The sequence below is a fragment of the Carassius auratus genome, unplaced genomic scaffold (assembly GCF_003368295.1).
Source record: "Carassius auratus strain Wakin unplaced genomic scaffold, ASM336829v1 scaf_tig00031692, whole genome shotgun sequence".
Lineage (NCBI taxonomy): Eukaryota > Metazoa > Chordata > Actinopteri > Cypriniformes > Cyprinidae > Carassius > Carassius auratus.
In genome coordinates, this window is record NW_020525944.1 from 1 (window position 1) to 15,969 (window position 15,969).

The 15,969-nt window shown below is 35.7% G+C and overlaps 1 protein-coding gene across 1 annotated transcript; it reads left to right on the plus strand.

Moving 5' to 3' along the window:
• The first annotated feature begins 278 nt into the window (after positions 1-278).
• LOC113080595 (dentin sialophosphoprotein-like) lies at positions 279-1,071 on the plus strand. Its single transcript, XM_026252753.1, has 3 exons — positions 279-744; positions 787-891; positions 933-1,071. The coding sequence occupies exons 1-3, from the start codon at positions 470-472 to the stop codon at positions 1,069-1,071; spliced, it is 519 nt and encodes a 172-aa protein (XP_026108538.1). The 5' UTR covers positions 279-469.
• The last annotated feature ends 14,898 nt before the right edge of the window (positions 1,072-15,969 follow it).

Genomic DNA, 15,969 nt, shown 5'->3' on the forward strand with positions numbered 1-15,969 from the left:
TTTACCTTAATTAACCAAAGTATTATTTGTTTAATTGAGTTTGTTATTGTTTGTTTAAACAGACATCGGACCAGCACAATGATCAGGTAAAATACTATGAGCACTTGAATCAGTTTACCCGCAATAAATCAGAATTAATGTCTGCAAGTTGTCGCTGTTGGCAGCCTGTTCTTACAGTTTACTTCATAATAAACAATGGCGTGGATACATTTTCATTATTATGTTACTATGTTAATTCCAATAGTTGATTTAATAAGATTATTATGAATAGTTTAAATAGTTTTATTGTTTAAGTGCACTTTTGGCAACAACTGTATCTTACTGTAGTATAGAAGATGACAGTGTACTGCAGTTTATCATATTCATTAATATTTAACAAAAGAACACCATATATTCTGCAAACATAAACAGAAATACACTTACAGTTCCTAGTTTATTTTCTGGTGTAATTGAATCATTAGTTCTGTTTATGTCTTTACCTTCTGTGAATCTATTTTTTTTTTACAGGCGAATGATGTTCATGGTGGTCAGAGTGGGACTCCACTGTTGGATTGATGCTCATGAGAGGTCCTCTAATCACACTAATGCTCTAGTGAAGAACACCACCAATGACTCTTCCTCTAATGATGCTCTAGTGAAGGACACCACCAATGACTCGTCCTCTAATCACACTGATGCTCCAGTGAAGGACACCACCAATGACTCGTCCTCTAATCACACTGATGCTCCAGTGAAGGACACCACCAATGACTCTTCCTCTAATGATGCTCTAGTGAAGAACACCACCAATGACTCGTCCTCTAATCACACTAATGCTCTAGTGAAGAACACCACCAATGACTCGTCCTCTAATCACACTGCTGCTCCAGTGAAGGACACCACCAATGACTCTTCCTCTAATGATTGCTCTAGTGAAGAACACCACCAATGACGTCCTCTAATCACACTGCTGCTCCAGTGAAGGACACCACCAATGACTCTTCCTCTAATGATGCTCTAGTGAAGAACACCACCAATGACTCGTCCTCTAATCACACTGATGCTCTAGTGGAGAACACTACCAATGACTAGTCATCTAATAACACTGTGACTCCGTCCTCTAATCACACACTGAGATTGAGCCTGTGGCTGCCAGTGAGACTTAACATTACTAATTATTTTGATAATGGGGGGTGGGACCACCATTTGCTCCTATATCCAGCTGCCCACTGCTCCGGGTGTGTGTTCACGGTGTGTTCACTACTCACTGCTGTGTGAGTGCACTTGGATGGGTTAAATGAGCACACAATTCTGAGTATGGGTTACTCAGGGCCATGTTTACACTTGGTATTAAGGCTGCATTTAAACTGTAAAAGCCAAATTTGGATCTTTTGACTGTATCCACATTTTTTTTGAAGGCCCCGCTTAGTTATGTAATACCTTCTTTCTATTAAAGCAGCTCTATGTAACTTTTTCTTTATTCAAAATTTGCACAATGTATATACTGATAAAAGTTTTTGTCTTATTCCGAATCACTACGGTACACTTATAATAAGTGCTTATGTTTGGACTATTGGTACCCTGGTCGGTCGTCACCTCTGTGGAGTAACACATGCCTGTGTGAATCACCATAGACATAAACTTAAAGAAGTGCTCCAGCTATAATGTTCTTCCATGGGATGCGTGCACTTCTGTTTATTAACTGCTAGAGTGCCAAAAGTTACATAGTGCTGCTTTAAAAGTTACCCATAATCTAATATCTGCATTTCCACTACAAGGCCTTTACTTGAAAAATGCTTAAAAGTTTGTGCAAAACAGGGTCTTAGAATGCTGACTGTTTCTATAGCAACTGGGACAGGCCAGCAGTTGGAGTGATGCAATGACTTTACAGATGAGCGGTTGGGCTTTTTTATTCAGAAGACATTGTTTTTGTCGATAGAGTGGCCATATTGGGCATTGCATTTTCCCTGTTCAAAACTATACAAGTGACATATTCTTGTGTATTCTATATGCTGTTGGTAATATCCGATCTGTGGGCTTACATGGCAGGTGCATGCACAGATCTGATTCATATCAGATTCATCTTCACATATGAATGTGGCCTGAAACCAATCTGAGGGTATCCGAATCCATGTCCATCATGGGTCACATCCTATCTGTACCAAATGAGAGGAAAAAAAAAATCTGAATTGGCCGACTTGAACCATGCAGTGTAAATCTATCCTAATAAAATGTATTTTGGTCGATTGGATCACAAGTGAGACGAGGGAAACATTCCTGTTCAAATCTGTCTCTTCTGTCCACTTTCGACCACTTCAGTCCTGATTTCTTTTGAGAGGAGGGTCTGTGGGCCTTTTCTGAACCTTTCAGTCCTGTTGAAGTGTTCTGTTAATGGCCCGTCACAATCTAATCTAGAACTCGGTACTCGTGCATTGGTTACTGCCATGATGGCACGTCTATTTGACATCTGTTTTTACATCTGCAAGACTTGAACAAATTAATATGTCACATTGTGCAAAATACCCGTCTTGGCGAGTATCCTCATAAACAGTCGTTACGTCTTAAAAGAACGTAAACAGCAATGAAATCACCTGTATCATTATTATAGATCCACTCAGTCTTAGTGACAGCTGTGACATTAATGTGATGTAAACAACAAAAGACTGAGTGAAAGTCATTGTTAGACCTGACTGAAGAACTTCAAGCACTGGTTTTATTTTCTATATTTGTTCTATTGTATTTATTTGTGCCATTGGTTGTGATTTGTTTATTTGTTTTTATTTTATTACTTGACCTCACTTGAGATGTTACAATAAGGTTAACATTAGTTAACAAACTAAGAATGAACAATACTTCTAATGCGTTTTATTTATCTTAGTTAAAAATGTGATGTGGACTGAAATACTGTCAAACTAACAAAAAGTGTACCAGACTGACATGCATACATATGCAGCTCATTGGCCCTCCAGGGCAAGATTGAATAACCCTGGTTTATAGTATTGTATTGAAGTTGCAGCATTGTCAAAAAAACGACACTGAAAGACCTATAAATGCTTTGACATACCAGTTATTCTATCACATTTGAGGACATGCATTTATAGTTGCTAGCATTGGCTGTTAACCATTAAATGTCGCCCAGATGTGCGCACAGCTGCAAAAGAAGAGATGCAGAAAAACTGATGCTGCAAGTGTTGTTAATTTATATTGTTGATGTTATTACAAAAGACTGATATTATGTTGTTATAGTTTTTTTTGTTATTTACTTATCCAGCATCTAACCAAGCAAGCTGCCATTAAGAAGAACTGTATTTATACAATAACACCAACCAGAGTTAACCAGCTTAAGAAATCATTTACTTCATAGTACATCCTGTATGCACGAACGATGAGGGTTGTGTCTGAATACTGAAATGGCATCTGAAACACCTAATGCCTTACTTCTCAGGAAAAGTGCAACAGCACATGATAAAACAACAACAAATAGTCATGTTTTTATAGTCTTTATGCATTTTATATATATGTTTTTTTGTATTTTTTTGCATTGTAATTGTACTTTTGTACTTTTATCGTTTTGTATGTTTTTATATGTTTAAAACAATTGAATTTTTCTGTAATAAATGAAATTAAAGCATCAGCTTGAGTGGAATCTGTTTGTTATTTATTCTTTTTTTTTACTATTATTTTCTCAGAAAGTATTCAAAAATAACTTAAATAAGTTAAACTGAGTTGTTAGAGCGATCTTTGTGTGTGTGTCTGTATACTCTGGAATGTAATTTCAAATTTGATGGACTGAAACCTTCACCCTTAAAGGTTTTAGGTTTTTTACTATTACACATTCCAGTGCTACAGTATATTATTGCACTGCTTTTAGTACGCTCAATTTATGTACAAAATGAATATTTACGCAATTTATTACAAAATGTTGATACTGTCTTTATAAAATAAAATAAAATAAATAATAAATAAATAGAAATTGACCAGTAGTGAGTGACCATTAATAATAACCCTAATATACTGTAAGCAATGATATATGACTGAGCAAAAAAATATATATTTTTTAATAAATAAATAAATCTATATAATACATTATAACAATAACTTACCTTTACCCTTGCCTCTTTAACTTTATTGTAAACTTCTTTATTGTATTAAATTTAAATCTCTTATATTTATTTTATTGGGTTAGACTATAACTATACACATGTGGCCTATATCTATTAAACAGCCATAACATTAACCATTACATATGAATATTTGTTTTTTTCATGCATTTTTTTTTATTTATTATTTTAGTGGACTGTATCGAGTGAAACTTGTGCTGCTGTTAGAGAGATGTGATTTTTCTGCTTTGAGTACCAGAGAGCAATGTAGTGCTTGTGTTACGTTTATCAAAGAATCAATCAGAGCTTATTGTGTATGAAATTTAAATCCAATATGCAATGCACTTATTATACAGTTTAATTTCTTCCCAAAAAGAATAAAAACAAGAATGGTAAATAGCAGACAATGACATGACAGCACACCTAATGGGTGTGATTAACATTTAACAATAAATATTAGGTTTATTTCCATATGATAGACAAAAAATAGAACATTTTAGTTGAGTTTCTGGATGCTATGCTACTGATGAACCACTAAATTAAAACAAAAAATGCAGACATCACATGAACAGCAAAAGATGTGATACAAAGAGTGAAAACTGAACAGACATACTGCAGAGAATAAATGTGAATAAAGCCAAAGTTAGGTGTTGTCCCATATGTAAGCTGGCATCAGTTTCCAGTAGATACAGAAAATGATCATTGTTTTTTTGGGACATTTTGATACACAGCATCTGCCTTTGATTTCTGCAAGGAAACACAAATAATAAACCCAGAACCAGCAGTTTGCAATCATTTCAAAGTAATAAGTGTTATTATTTCACAATATAACTTCATAGAATCAAGCATAAGAGCAGATGCTAACACAGAGTGGCTAGAAAATGTAATGATAGTTTGAGAATCTGTTAGGCTATATACGGTAATATATAGAGCAACTTATCCCTGTTTGTGGCATGCGTAGCTAATGAGAGATATACGGTATTGAGTCAACAGTGTGTTCGTTCATGCCGCTTGATGTGACACAGTTGTGAATAAAGATCCGAAACGGAGCAATGTTTCTATTTGCCTCATTATACATCCTAACATTACAGAAAATCCATCCATTCACAATACATCCATTCACATGACTTTATGGGGTTTTATTAACAAACTTCGGCAGGAGCATGATCAGATAATCATCCAATTTGGCACAGGTGCATCTCGTTTAGCTAATCATCTTAACTAGCACATAAGTGTATATATATCCAGTCTTCCTACCTCCTGTCCCACAACAGTTTTTCGACATCCCTCCTCCACCCCAACTCCTCACTTCTAATCTATTTATTTGCACACCAAAATTATGCCTACTATTCGCTTTCAGATTAGATGTAAGGGTGAACTCGTGAATTAAAGAGATTGATCATCAAACATGCACAGTTGTGAGGGGTTGAAATTAATAGAGCTAAAATATTTAATTACTTTCATTTCCAAAGCTGATGCAGTTGTTCAATTAAGGCTTCAGTATTTTTAGGAAACTTTTTCCCCAGCAGCATCAGTTACTGATGAAATAAGGTAAAACATTCTTATAAAGCATATTTTTTTCAAGCTGTCCCCTGTAGGTAATAATGATCAAGGCTGACGATCGACATCTGTTCTCTGTCCGTTTGATGCAATTGCAGAAACAACTTCAAACAGCAAGCTTCAATCAGACCAACTGAACAATCATGAATGATCTTACTGGTTTTTGAGATTTTGATGAATCAGTTCTGTCTTCCTCCAGTGTCTCAAATGCAATAACTGTAATAAAGAAATGTTGAAACAACAGAGCTTAAAATATTGTATAGAAATCTGTATATCTGATCCAAATGCTTTAGTTATTATTTTAAGTTTATAGTTTTATTCTTTACCAGTTTTTCTACATTTCTTGCGGATGCAGCACATCACGACTGCAGCTACAATCAACAGAGATCCAGCAGCAGAAATCAACACTGTCAGAGAAACTGAGGCTGGAGGATGAGAAGGAGACAATCATTACAGTTACTGAATGTGTACATAAATACATATATCAATGCTGATATACCTGGGTGTGTGTGACAGAGTTTGCTGATGTTCAGATGTGTGGTCTGGTTTGTGATGTGATTGTTGATCACACAGCTGTAGCTGTTTTTCTCCTGATATTCCACCTCCAGAGGTAGAGAGAGACTGATGCTGAGATCAGACACACTGATGCTGGACAATAAACTGTTTCCTTTGTACCAGGAGAGAGTCACATGACCCACATTCACCACTGAACACAACAGTGAACAATTCTGCTGTGAGGATGATGATGAAATATTTTGTGAATAATCTCTGGTAATGTTTGGAGTGGGCAGATTACCTGTTTAGACAAAATAATTAGTTAAGTGTTAGTTTATTAATAAATAAAAAAATAAAAATAAAAAATAAATAAATAAATAAACCACTGTTATTTTTAACAGAAAAGCATATGGGCTGCTGCATGCATGGTTTGGCAAAGCAGAATGCGAGCAAAGAGTGCTTACTTTCTAAACACTAAAAAGCTGACATCTCAGTTCATTGCAATCTCACAAAGCTGTTATAACACAATGAATATACATGCAAAATTAATCTTTCATTATGTCCACACTTTCTGTATTAAACTGAGAAGATTCGTGAGCATGCAAATTTTAGCACTAGCCAAAAACGTCCTTTTGAAAAAGTGGATTCTAACTTAAACACCTCTGATTGCCCATTGCTTTCCAGAAATCAACAGATGTGTCTGTGATTGGCTACATAACTCAATGCTGCAAACACATTATAAACAGAAACTCGGCCAATGCTTGTGCCTGTAAATCTTTTTTATTTTATAATAGTTACTCCTGTTGCTTTTGTGCAATTGATGAATAGCAATTGTTTATTTGTGTGTAGATATTTCTATTTTGCAAATCATTTTGCAGGTCTCTACTTTCATTATAAGCTCTTAATCATAATCTTAATTTCTTGGGGGAAAAGGAATCATATTTTTACTTGTAAGCAACTTATTGCTCAAGTGCTGTTGATTCATTTAAAGGGGGGGGTGAAATGCTATTTCATGCATAATGAGTTTTTTACACTGTTAAAGAGTTGGATTCCCATGCTAAACATGGACAAAGTTTCAAAAATTAAGTTGTACGTTTGAAGGAGTATTTCTGTTCCAAAAATACTCCTTCCGGTTTGTCACAAGTTTCGGAAAGTTTTTTTCGAGTATGGCTCTGTGTGATGTTAGATGGAGCGGAATTTCCTTATATGGGTCCTAAGGGCACTTCTGCCGGAAGAGCGCGCGCTCCTGTATAGCAGAGCACAGAGAGCAGAGCGATTCACTGATCAGAGCGAGAGCGTCGCGAAATGTCACAAAAGAAGTGTGTTTTTGGTTGCCAGGGCAAGACAACCCTGCACAGATTACCAAAAGAGAAACAGCATTAAGGGACCAATGGATGGAGTTTATTTTTACAGAGCATCAATGGAGTTGTGCAAGTGTTTGTGTTTGTTCCCTGCATTTCGAAGATGCTTGTTTTACAAACAAGGCCCAGTTTGACGCCGGATTTGCATATAGTTTATTTCTTAAGGATAATGCAGTCCCAACGAAAAAGGGTCACAATCGTGTGTTGGAACCGCAGGCGGTGAGTAAAACTGCTTCAAATATCTCTGTGTTGTAAACTTAGCTATCGGCGCGTAAGCACATCAAGTATACAACATGCGATGTTGTCATCAAACTGCACTTTCCACATGTACAGCTTAAAAAAAAAAAAAAAGACGACATAAAGTGGAACTTAGTCATTTTCCAAAACCGCTAAGCAAATATATACAGATTCAGTACATACCACATAGAGACGTCGTTGCTGCTGCTGCTCTTGTTAAATTTCAGCCTCTGGATCTGATTCTGGATCATAAATATACGCTGAATCTGACTGTTAGCCATGGTTTGTTTTGGATGTTTTTTTTCCTCACGGTAATGTCACAGCTTCCAAACGCTCTCAACACAAAAGCTTACTGGCGCTCGTGATTCTTTAGCTCCGCCCACACGTCACGCCTCCAGCCGGTCGTGTTTTTCCGGGAAAAATCGGTACAGACTATCTTTCTCTTATAAATATAATAAAACTAAAGACTTTTTGGAGTTATGATGGATGCAGTACTACTCTATAGGTACTCAAGATTAACAGGAGATTGAGTGAAAATGAGCATTTCACCCCCCCTTTAAATTTATAATTAAATGTGTTATGAACTGAGAAATCTAAATTCCCTTGATCATCAGACATAGAAGTCAGTATACTATGAAAATGGCCTGTAAGTGTCATCTCAAAACGTTCTCATTAGTTTAAAAACAACTTATATTAAAGGTGTCACATGACATTGCTAAAAAGAACAGTATATTGTGTTTTTGGTTTAATGCATGTGTTTATGCGCGGTTTAAGAAAAAAGAAAAAAAAAAAATTATTTTCCAAAGCTCATTTTTCTGAAAAGCGAGGTGTGCTCTGATTGGCCAGCTATCCAGTGCGTTGTGATTGGCTGAATTCCTCAAGCGTGTAACGGAAATGTTACTCACTTTTTAAGTTAGAAAGTTGGAACAGCCTCATTTTATAGAAACAGCTTTTGTGCACAGCCTTCCCAGGATCAAGAAACAGTCCTACATAAAATATGCAGCACACATCTGAATACTTGAGTTGAACTGTTCTGGAACAGTGTTGTAAATACAACTTAACCACTGATTTCTAGTTGTGTTCTCTTTTGGAAGATCAAACAAAGTAGTTTTGCTTTCACAATGAAACACACACACCATCTCAACAACATGATGGTGTCGGCAACAGCAAGAATAAAAGTTATGCTTTCTTTCTTTGCATGAATATCTGGGCGGCGTAATGCAAATCTTCCTACATAGGAATGTAGAGATGTGGGGGCGAGTTTGAACGAGCCGTTTTAGGAGGATGGCTGACTCTTAACTTTTATAAAGAATATCTTGTTGGATTTGAGACTTTAGTCTTTGCAACTTTATAGATCTTCCTTTTGCACCAAGAGCTTGTAACACTCCCAAGAGAAAGAAACAATTTGAAACCGTATAATATGACCCCTTTAATGCCTATAATCTCCTCAGGTTTTATGACATAATAGTATGCCTAAACACTCCGGAGAAGAAGATCAGTGCCTGTCTTAATTTTTTTTTCAAATGTAGAAGGTAAATGAAGAGAGAGGCAAACTCAGGTCTATGCAGAAACCAAATGATCAAGATTTCTCAGAATACAGGATGCTGTGCAGTGCCTAGTTGTGGAAAAACACAATTTTTTATCGCCTTCCTTCTGATCTCAGGGATAGGAAAGAGTGCATGAACTTTATTTTTAATGAAGTCCCAGACCATTTCAGTAAGAACACTGTCCTTTGTTCTCTTCATTACCATGTATTCATTTGCAAACTAGACACAATTCAACACAGGATATTCAGAAAGACTGAAACTAAAAGACTACGCTATTGGATCCAAAAGTAACGTCACATCACACAAGTGTGAGTAACTGTTTTTATTTACGTGTTCACTATAGCTTTGTCTGTTATTACAGTTTATTTAATATGTACTGAGTATGTATGTGTCCATCTATAAACAATGTAAGATGTCAAATATACACAACTGTGAGCCAATCATAGCAGTGGGTGATGAGGGGGTCAAAACAGAACAAAAAATATCCTATTACTTTAAAATTATGATGTTTTTGATATAAACATCTTGGTTGCACTTTATTTTACAGTACGTCTACTAACATGCACTTATAGTGTACTTACAGTGTATTTATCTAAGAAAGTTCTGGTAACACAAGGTAACTACATGGGGTAGGGTTAGGTTTAGGGGTAGGTTCAGGGTTAGTACCTAGTTATTACATAGTTATTGTAATTACTATATTAAGTACATAGTATGTACATGAGGAACAGGACTGTAAAATAAAGTGCTACCAACATCTTGATAACTTTATGGACCTCTGAGAACAGTCCAAAAATAATGTACTATTAATGAATTAATTATTAAGAAAACAAGAATGATAATTTCATTTCTACTCACAATAGACAGAAACACTGAATGTTTTTGATGACCATTTTGCACCAATTATCTGTAGTTGATAATCTCCAGCGTGTTGAGCTGTGATGTTTGTGATGGTCAGAGATCCAGTTTGATGATCCACCTTCAGTCTGTCTCTGAATCTCCCGTCAGGACCATCAAATGTGGAAAAGTTTTTCTTATGTCTGTTGATTTTAGCTATGAGAATACGTCCAGCTCCAAATTTCCACAGTATATTGTCGTCTTCTTTTATTTCAGTAACATCCATGGGTAAAACTAGAGAATTTCCCTCTATCACTGACACTGACTGTATTTCATCTGTCAGAGCAACAAAAACACCTTCAGGACAAACAAAACAGGTTTTAGACAGGTCAAGGCTCTGGAAGGTATGCAAAGCATGAAATCGACTGCAGTTTGAATCAATTTAGACCAATGAATTTGTGTTATTCATGAACATTTTAAGAGTTAGCTGGACTGGATTTCCATGTGTCTGGTTTGGCTTGTTTTTTTTTTTAATTATTATTATTATAGACATTACTTTTAACATTGTAATACTTTTCATGACTTTCCCAGGCATTATTACAATTTAAATAAAAAACAAAAACAAAAAACAAATTAAAGATCTCACAATATCTTAGTTGTCTGATTTGATCTGAAATAAAAGCAAAGTGAAAACAGTCTAATCTGATAGTAAGCAGTACTGCAACATGTTAAAAAAGCATGAATAACTTACTGATCAGACTCCAGCAGCACAACCAGAACAAAACAAACATGTGAAACATTTCTTCAGTTGTTCAGTGTCTGATCTAATAAGACCATCTGTTGAAAACAGTTCTCCCACAACAGGTTTTGAACCCCCTACTTCACTTGCACTTTCTCTGTGTGTATGTTACACAGTTACACAGTCTTCTGTCCTGTAGACTACTTATAGACCTGAACTCTTCCTGATAATGAAAAAAAATCTTGATCTTTATCATTTAACTTTGGTAAGGTATAGTTGTCTGATTATATTAATTATTACTCATATTAATAGAAGAGTATTATGTCAGTTTCCTTGAGTTACATGGTGACATGGATCTTACTGACTTTAAAATTGTGTTATAATTAAAAAAACTTACCGATATATCAGTTATTGTGTATATGGAACAATAAAACAAGAAACTTTGCAGTTTTTTTTTTTACTGAGGTATTATTTTAGCAGCTGATACTGACTCATACTGAAACCTCCAGTGCTTGTTTTTCTTCTCGTACGTGGTCGTTGGTTAGATTTGTGCTTAGTTTGCAGGTGAAAAGTTTTTTGTTTTTTTCCAGTTCTGCTGCTATGAACTTTAGAGTTTGATTTCCTCTTTAGATAAAACTGCTTTAGAATAAAATAAAGTAATAAATCAGTCAATCAAAAAGGATGCATGAAAGTCAAACAAGATTCATTTACATTACATTTATTCATTTGTCAGGAAAACATAACACGAAAATCTCCCGTTTTAGATGTTCATGGATGAGAGTTTTCAGTTGTTTCTCAAAACTTGAGAGATGAAAAACATTCTGACAAGGGCTGTCTTGACACGTCAAGACATGCTGCTGCTTTCTGAATTACTTGCAGAGGTAAAAAGAGGACCACTGAAGAAAGAAGAGAAAGAGAAAGACGAAAACCGACGAAAGTGGGAAGAATCAAATACTTGGCTGGAAAGTGTCAGCGGAAATGAGTATCAAGCACAGTTTGTCATCGAGTGTTCTCTGTTGCGCACGGTGGCTTGTCAGATGTGCGACAGCATGCCTCGGGAGAACAACATTCATACACTTTACAATAAGGTTCATTTATTAAACATTGGTGTATTAACTAACATGAACTAACAATGAGTAAGAAATAAATTTGTTCACGCCACCTTATACAATTACTAAAGTTCATTAGCAATAAATATTTTTATGAAAACATTTACGTTTTAAGTTGTGATTTACCACCACTGGCACGTCATCGGACCTGTGGTCATCGCGGCCCCGAGAGTTGTAACAGCACATAATTTTAGAAAAAATACCTGTGTATTTGCTGGTATATTACTGAGATACCTTTATAAAGATTAATGTTGATTAAAAGGGGGGTGAAATGCTATTTCATGCATACTGAGTTTTTTACACTGTTAAAGAGTTGGATTCCCATGCTAAACATGGACAAAGTTTCAAAAATTAAGTTGTACGTTTGAAGGAGTATTTTTGTTCCGAAAAGACCTCTTCCGGTTTGTCACAAGTTTCGGAAAGTTTTTTTTGAGTATGGCTCTGTGTGACGTTAGATGGAGCGGAATTTCCTTATATGGGTCCTAAGGGCACTTCTGCCGGAAGAGCGCGCGCTCCCGTATAGCAGAGCAATGAGAGCACAACAGACTTCACTGATCAGAGTGAGAGACCGAACTGTCACAAAAGAAGTGTGTTTTTGGTTGCCAGGGCAAGACAACCCTGCACAGATTACAAAAAGAAAAACAGCATTAAGGGACCAGTGGATGGAGTTTATTTTTACAGAGCATCAACGGAGTTGTGCAAGTGTTTGTGTTTGTTTCCCTGCATTTCGAAGATGCTTGTTTTACAAACAAGGCCCAGTTTGACGCCGGATTTGCATATAGTTTATTTCTTAAGGATAATGCAGTCCCAAGGAAAAAGGGTCACGATCATGTGTTGGAACCGCAGGCGGTGAGTAAAACTGCTTCAAATATCTCTGTGTTGTTAACTTAGCTATCGGCGCGTAAGCACATCAAGTAAACAACATGCGATGTTGTCATCAAACTGCACCTTCCACATGTACACCTTAAAAAAAAAAAAAAAAAAGACGACAAAGTGGAACTTAGTCATTTTCCAAAACCGCTAAGCAAATATATACAGTTTCAGTACATACCACATAGAGACGTCATTGCTGATGCTGCTCTTGTTAAATTTCAGCCTCTGGATCTGATTCTGGATCATAAATATACGCTGAATCTGACTGTTAGCCATGGTTTGTTTTGGATGCTTTAGCTCCGCCCACACTTCACGCCTCCAGCCGGTCTTGTTTTTCCGGGAAAAATCGGTACAGACTATCTTTCTCTTATAAATATAATAAAACTAAAGACTTTTTGGAGTTATGAAGGATGCAGTACTACTCTATAGGTACTCAAGATTAACAGGATATTGAGTGAAAATGAGCATTTCACCCCCCCTTTAAATACCTAGTTCAATCAAAAATGAAAAAAATGTGCCATTTAATCTCCCTCCTATCATTCTATTCTATAAAAAACTGTGCATCCTCATGACACGAATTAAGATATTTAACCCAAATCTCTGACACCCAAGAAACCATCAAATCAATCTATATGAATGGAACTGATTAATCTACTTTTTGGGCCAAACTGTTCAATGAATTGTAAGGAGCAGTTTCAGTTATATTTCCACTTGAACTTTGTCAGGCATGGTCTGATGAACTGTTCTTGATCCAGAACTCTTAGCTGAACACACTGAACGTGCTGTAGAAAGCCTAGATGGTAGTCGCTGCTCAGGGTTCGTCGTTTGTTTTTGCCTAGCCACCAGTTTCTCTGCAGCTGGGCAACATGCTATCTGAGTTAAGAAAACTAAGTAATATTAAAATTAGTAATATTTAACCTTTCATAGTGTGGGTGCTATTTACATCAGATTTTATATCTTAACTATTGCATTACTAAGGCAACAACTGACACATTTATGTTGCGTTCAAAAGAGCTTTGTTAACAGCCCAACAGTGAAAAATTAACCATATCCGTATTGGCACAGAATGGAATGGTTAAGCATTGAGAATTAAGAATGGTTTGGCTCAAGTCTTCGAAAGAGACGTGATTGCTATATGATCAACGGTCTAAAATTTTGGGTAAATAGACATTCAGTTAGAGGACAGCAATTTCTGGGATTTCACTGAAAATGTCTTTATTTGTGTTCTGAAAATAACTAAAAGTCATGGGTGAGTAAATGATGACATGACTTTCAAGTTTGGGTGAACTAACCCAATGTTATGGCAGTGTAGGCAAGAGAGAAAACACTGAAAACTGATCATCCACATTTGCCTGCTAATATTGTTTTTATTTGGTTTTATACAGGTGTCTGATGTTGATTCAGTCTGGGCACTAGTATCTGTTGGCTTGCTGACTATAACTGAAGATGAAGTACTTCTCCAAATCTTGACCCAGTGTCTTCTGCCATCATTGTTCAGGGTAGTACTGCATAGAACAGTCTCCAGGGTCTACCTCCAACATTTGCTTCCCGACCACCATGTACGTTTGCATCACTGCTACATGTGGGTTACCCTGATACTGGGATGAACACCTACAATATGATGCTTGACTTGGGACAGAAAAAAAAACATTGGCAACTTGTGTGACCAACTCATTGCCGTATTTAAAATCATTGTACTGCTACCTCCATTGTTTAACATAACCAAAAGCAGATTGTTTTTGCTTTGTTTCAAAATTTTTGTAATACAGGTTAAAACTACATTGAAAAATATATCATCTTTAACTTTGAACTGTCACTACATTTGATTTAGGGTAATTATGTGTGTGAAGAATAGAACATTGTTGTCATGGATTTGTAATAGATTTTTGAAGCATTTAAGTTACTAGAGTAACGGTAACTTTATTTTAAGGCAATTGGTCAAAACTAGATTTCTGTTCAAGTAAATACAACTTAGAAATTCAAAGTTGCAGGAAATGTTACTTGATTTAGATAAACTTAAATGAGTTGTTTGAAATACGTACATAGTATAATGTACTTAATTTAGTTGTTGAAAATAGTGATTCTGAGTTACAAGAACTTGCATGTAAGGTTACAACACTTATAAATAAACCTTTGTTAGTACAAATTACTATTCTTATTTCACTTTACTTGTTTTTTTTTCAAGCCAATCGGTTTGCGTGCTTTTTTAAAATAAGGTTTACTCATTATAATTTACAGTGCAGACAACTTCCCTGCCCAGTGAACACTAGTGAGATCAATTCAGAACACTGTAACTGTAATAAAGTACTGGTACTATACTGTACTACACTGTGCAATTCTTTCAGCAGTGCTAGGATGCATTTTTAAAGCAGTCCCCTGTTCTCCTGTTCATAATTTCCTGAGATTCTAACTGGTGTCATCAGTTTTGCTACTGAATGCTTGCTTATGGATATGATACATATGAAAAACTACAAATACACGAACACACACATATCAGTTAAAGTGATATCTTACAAAGGTGCGATTTTATGTAGTTTATTGTCTTGACCAAGGTGATCATATGTAGACAGGTTTGCAACCCAGATTTTTTAAGGCATTTAACCATGAAAATAAAATGGAATAAACTGATTATAATTTTTTTTAGCATAGTACAACTTAATGTTCAGTGGCATCTGTGACAGATAAAAGTGCTCTGTTTGACCGGTCCCAGTCCTGCAGAGGCAGTCTTTCATATAGTTACAATAATGTATTAATATTCTCACAATAAATGTTGTTAATTTAATTTTCAAAAAATTCAGAGGTGGACTGTAAGAAAGTACATTCGTTAAGTATACTCGTACAAATATAAAGTACTACAGGTTTTTTTCTCTCTCACAGGACAGTAACATTACAAAAATATGGTATTTTACAACATGATGCATTGTTGTAGATTAAACTACCCAACAGTTTACTCTCAATACCTTAAGTATATTAGAGTATGCAATATAATACTTTTACTTAAAGGACAGTTCAGCCAAAAATGAAATTTCTGTAATCATTTACTCACCCTTAAGTTGTTTCAGATTTGGAATTTTTAATTTTTGGGTGAGCTGTCCCTCTATCAAATATGACAACTAGTAGCTTTTCCCCAATGTG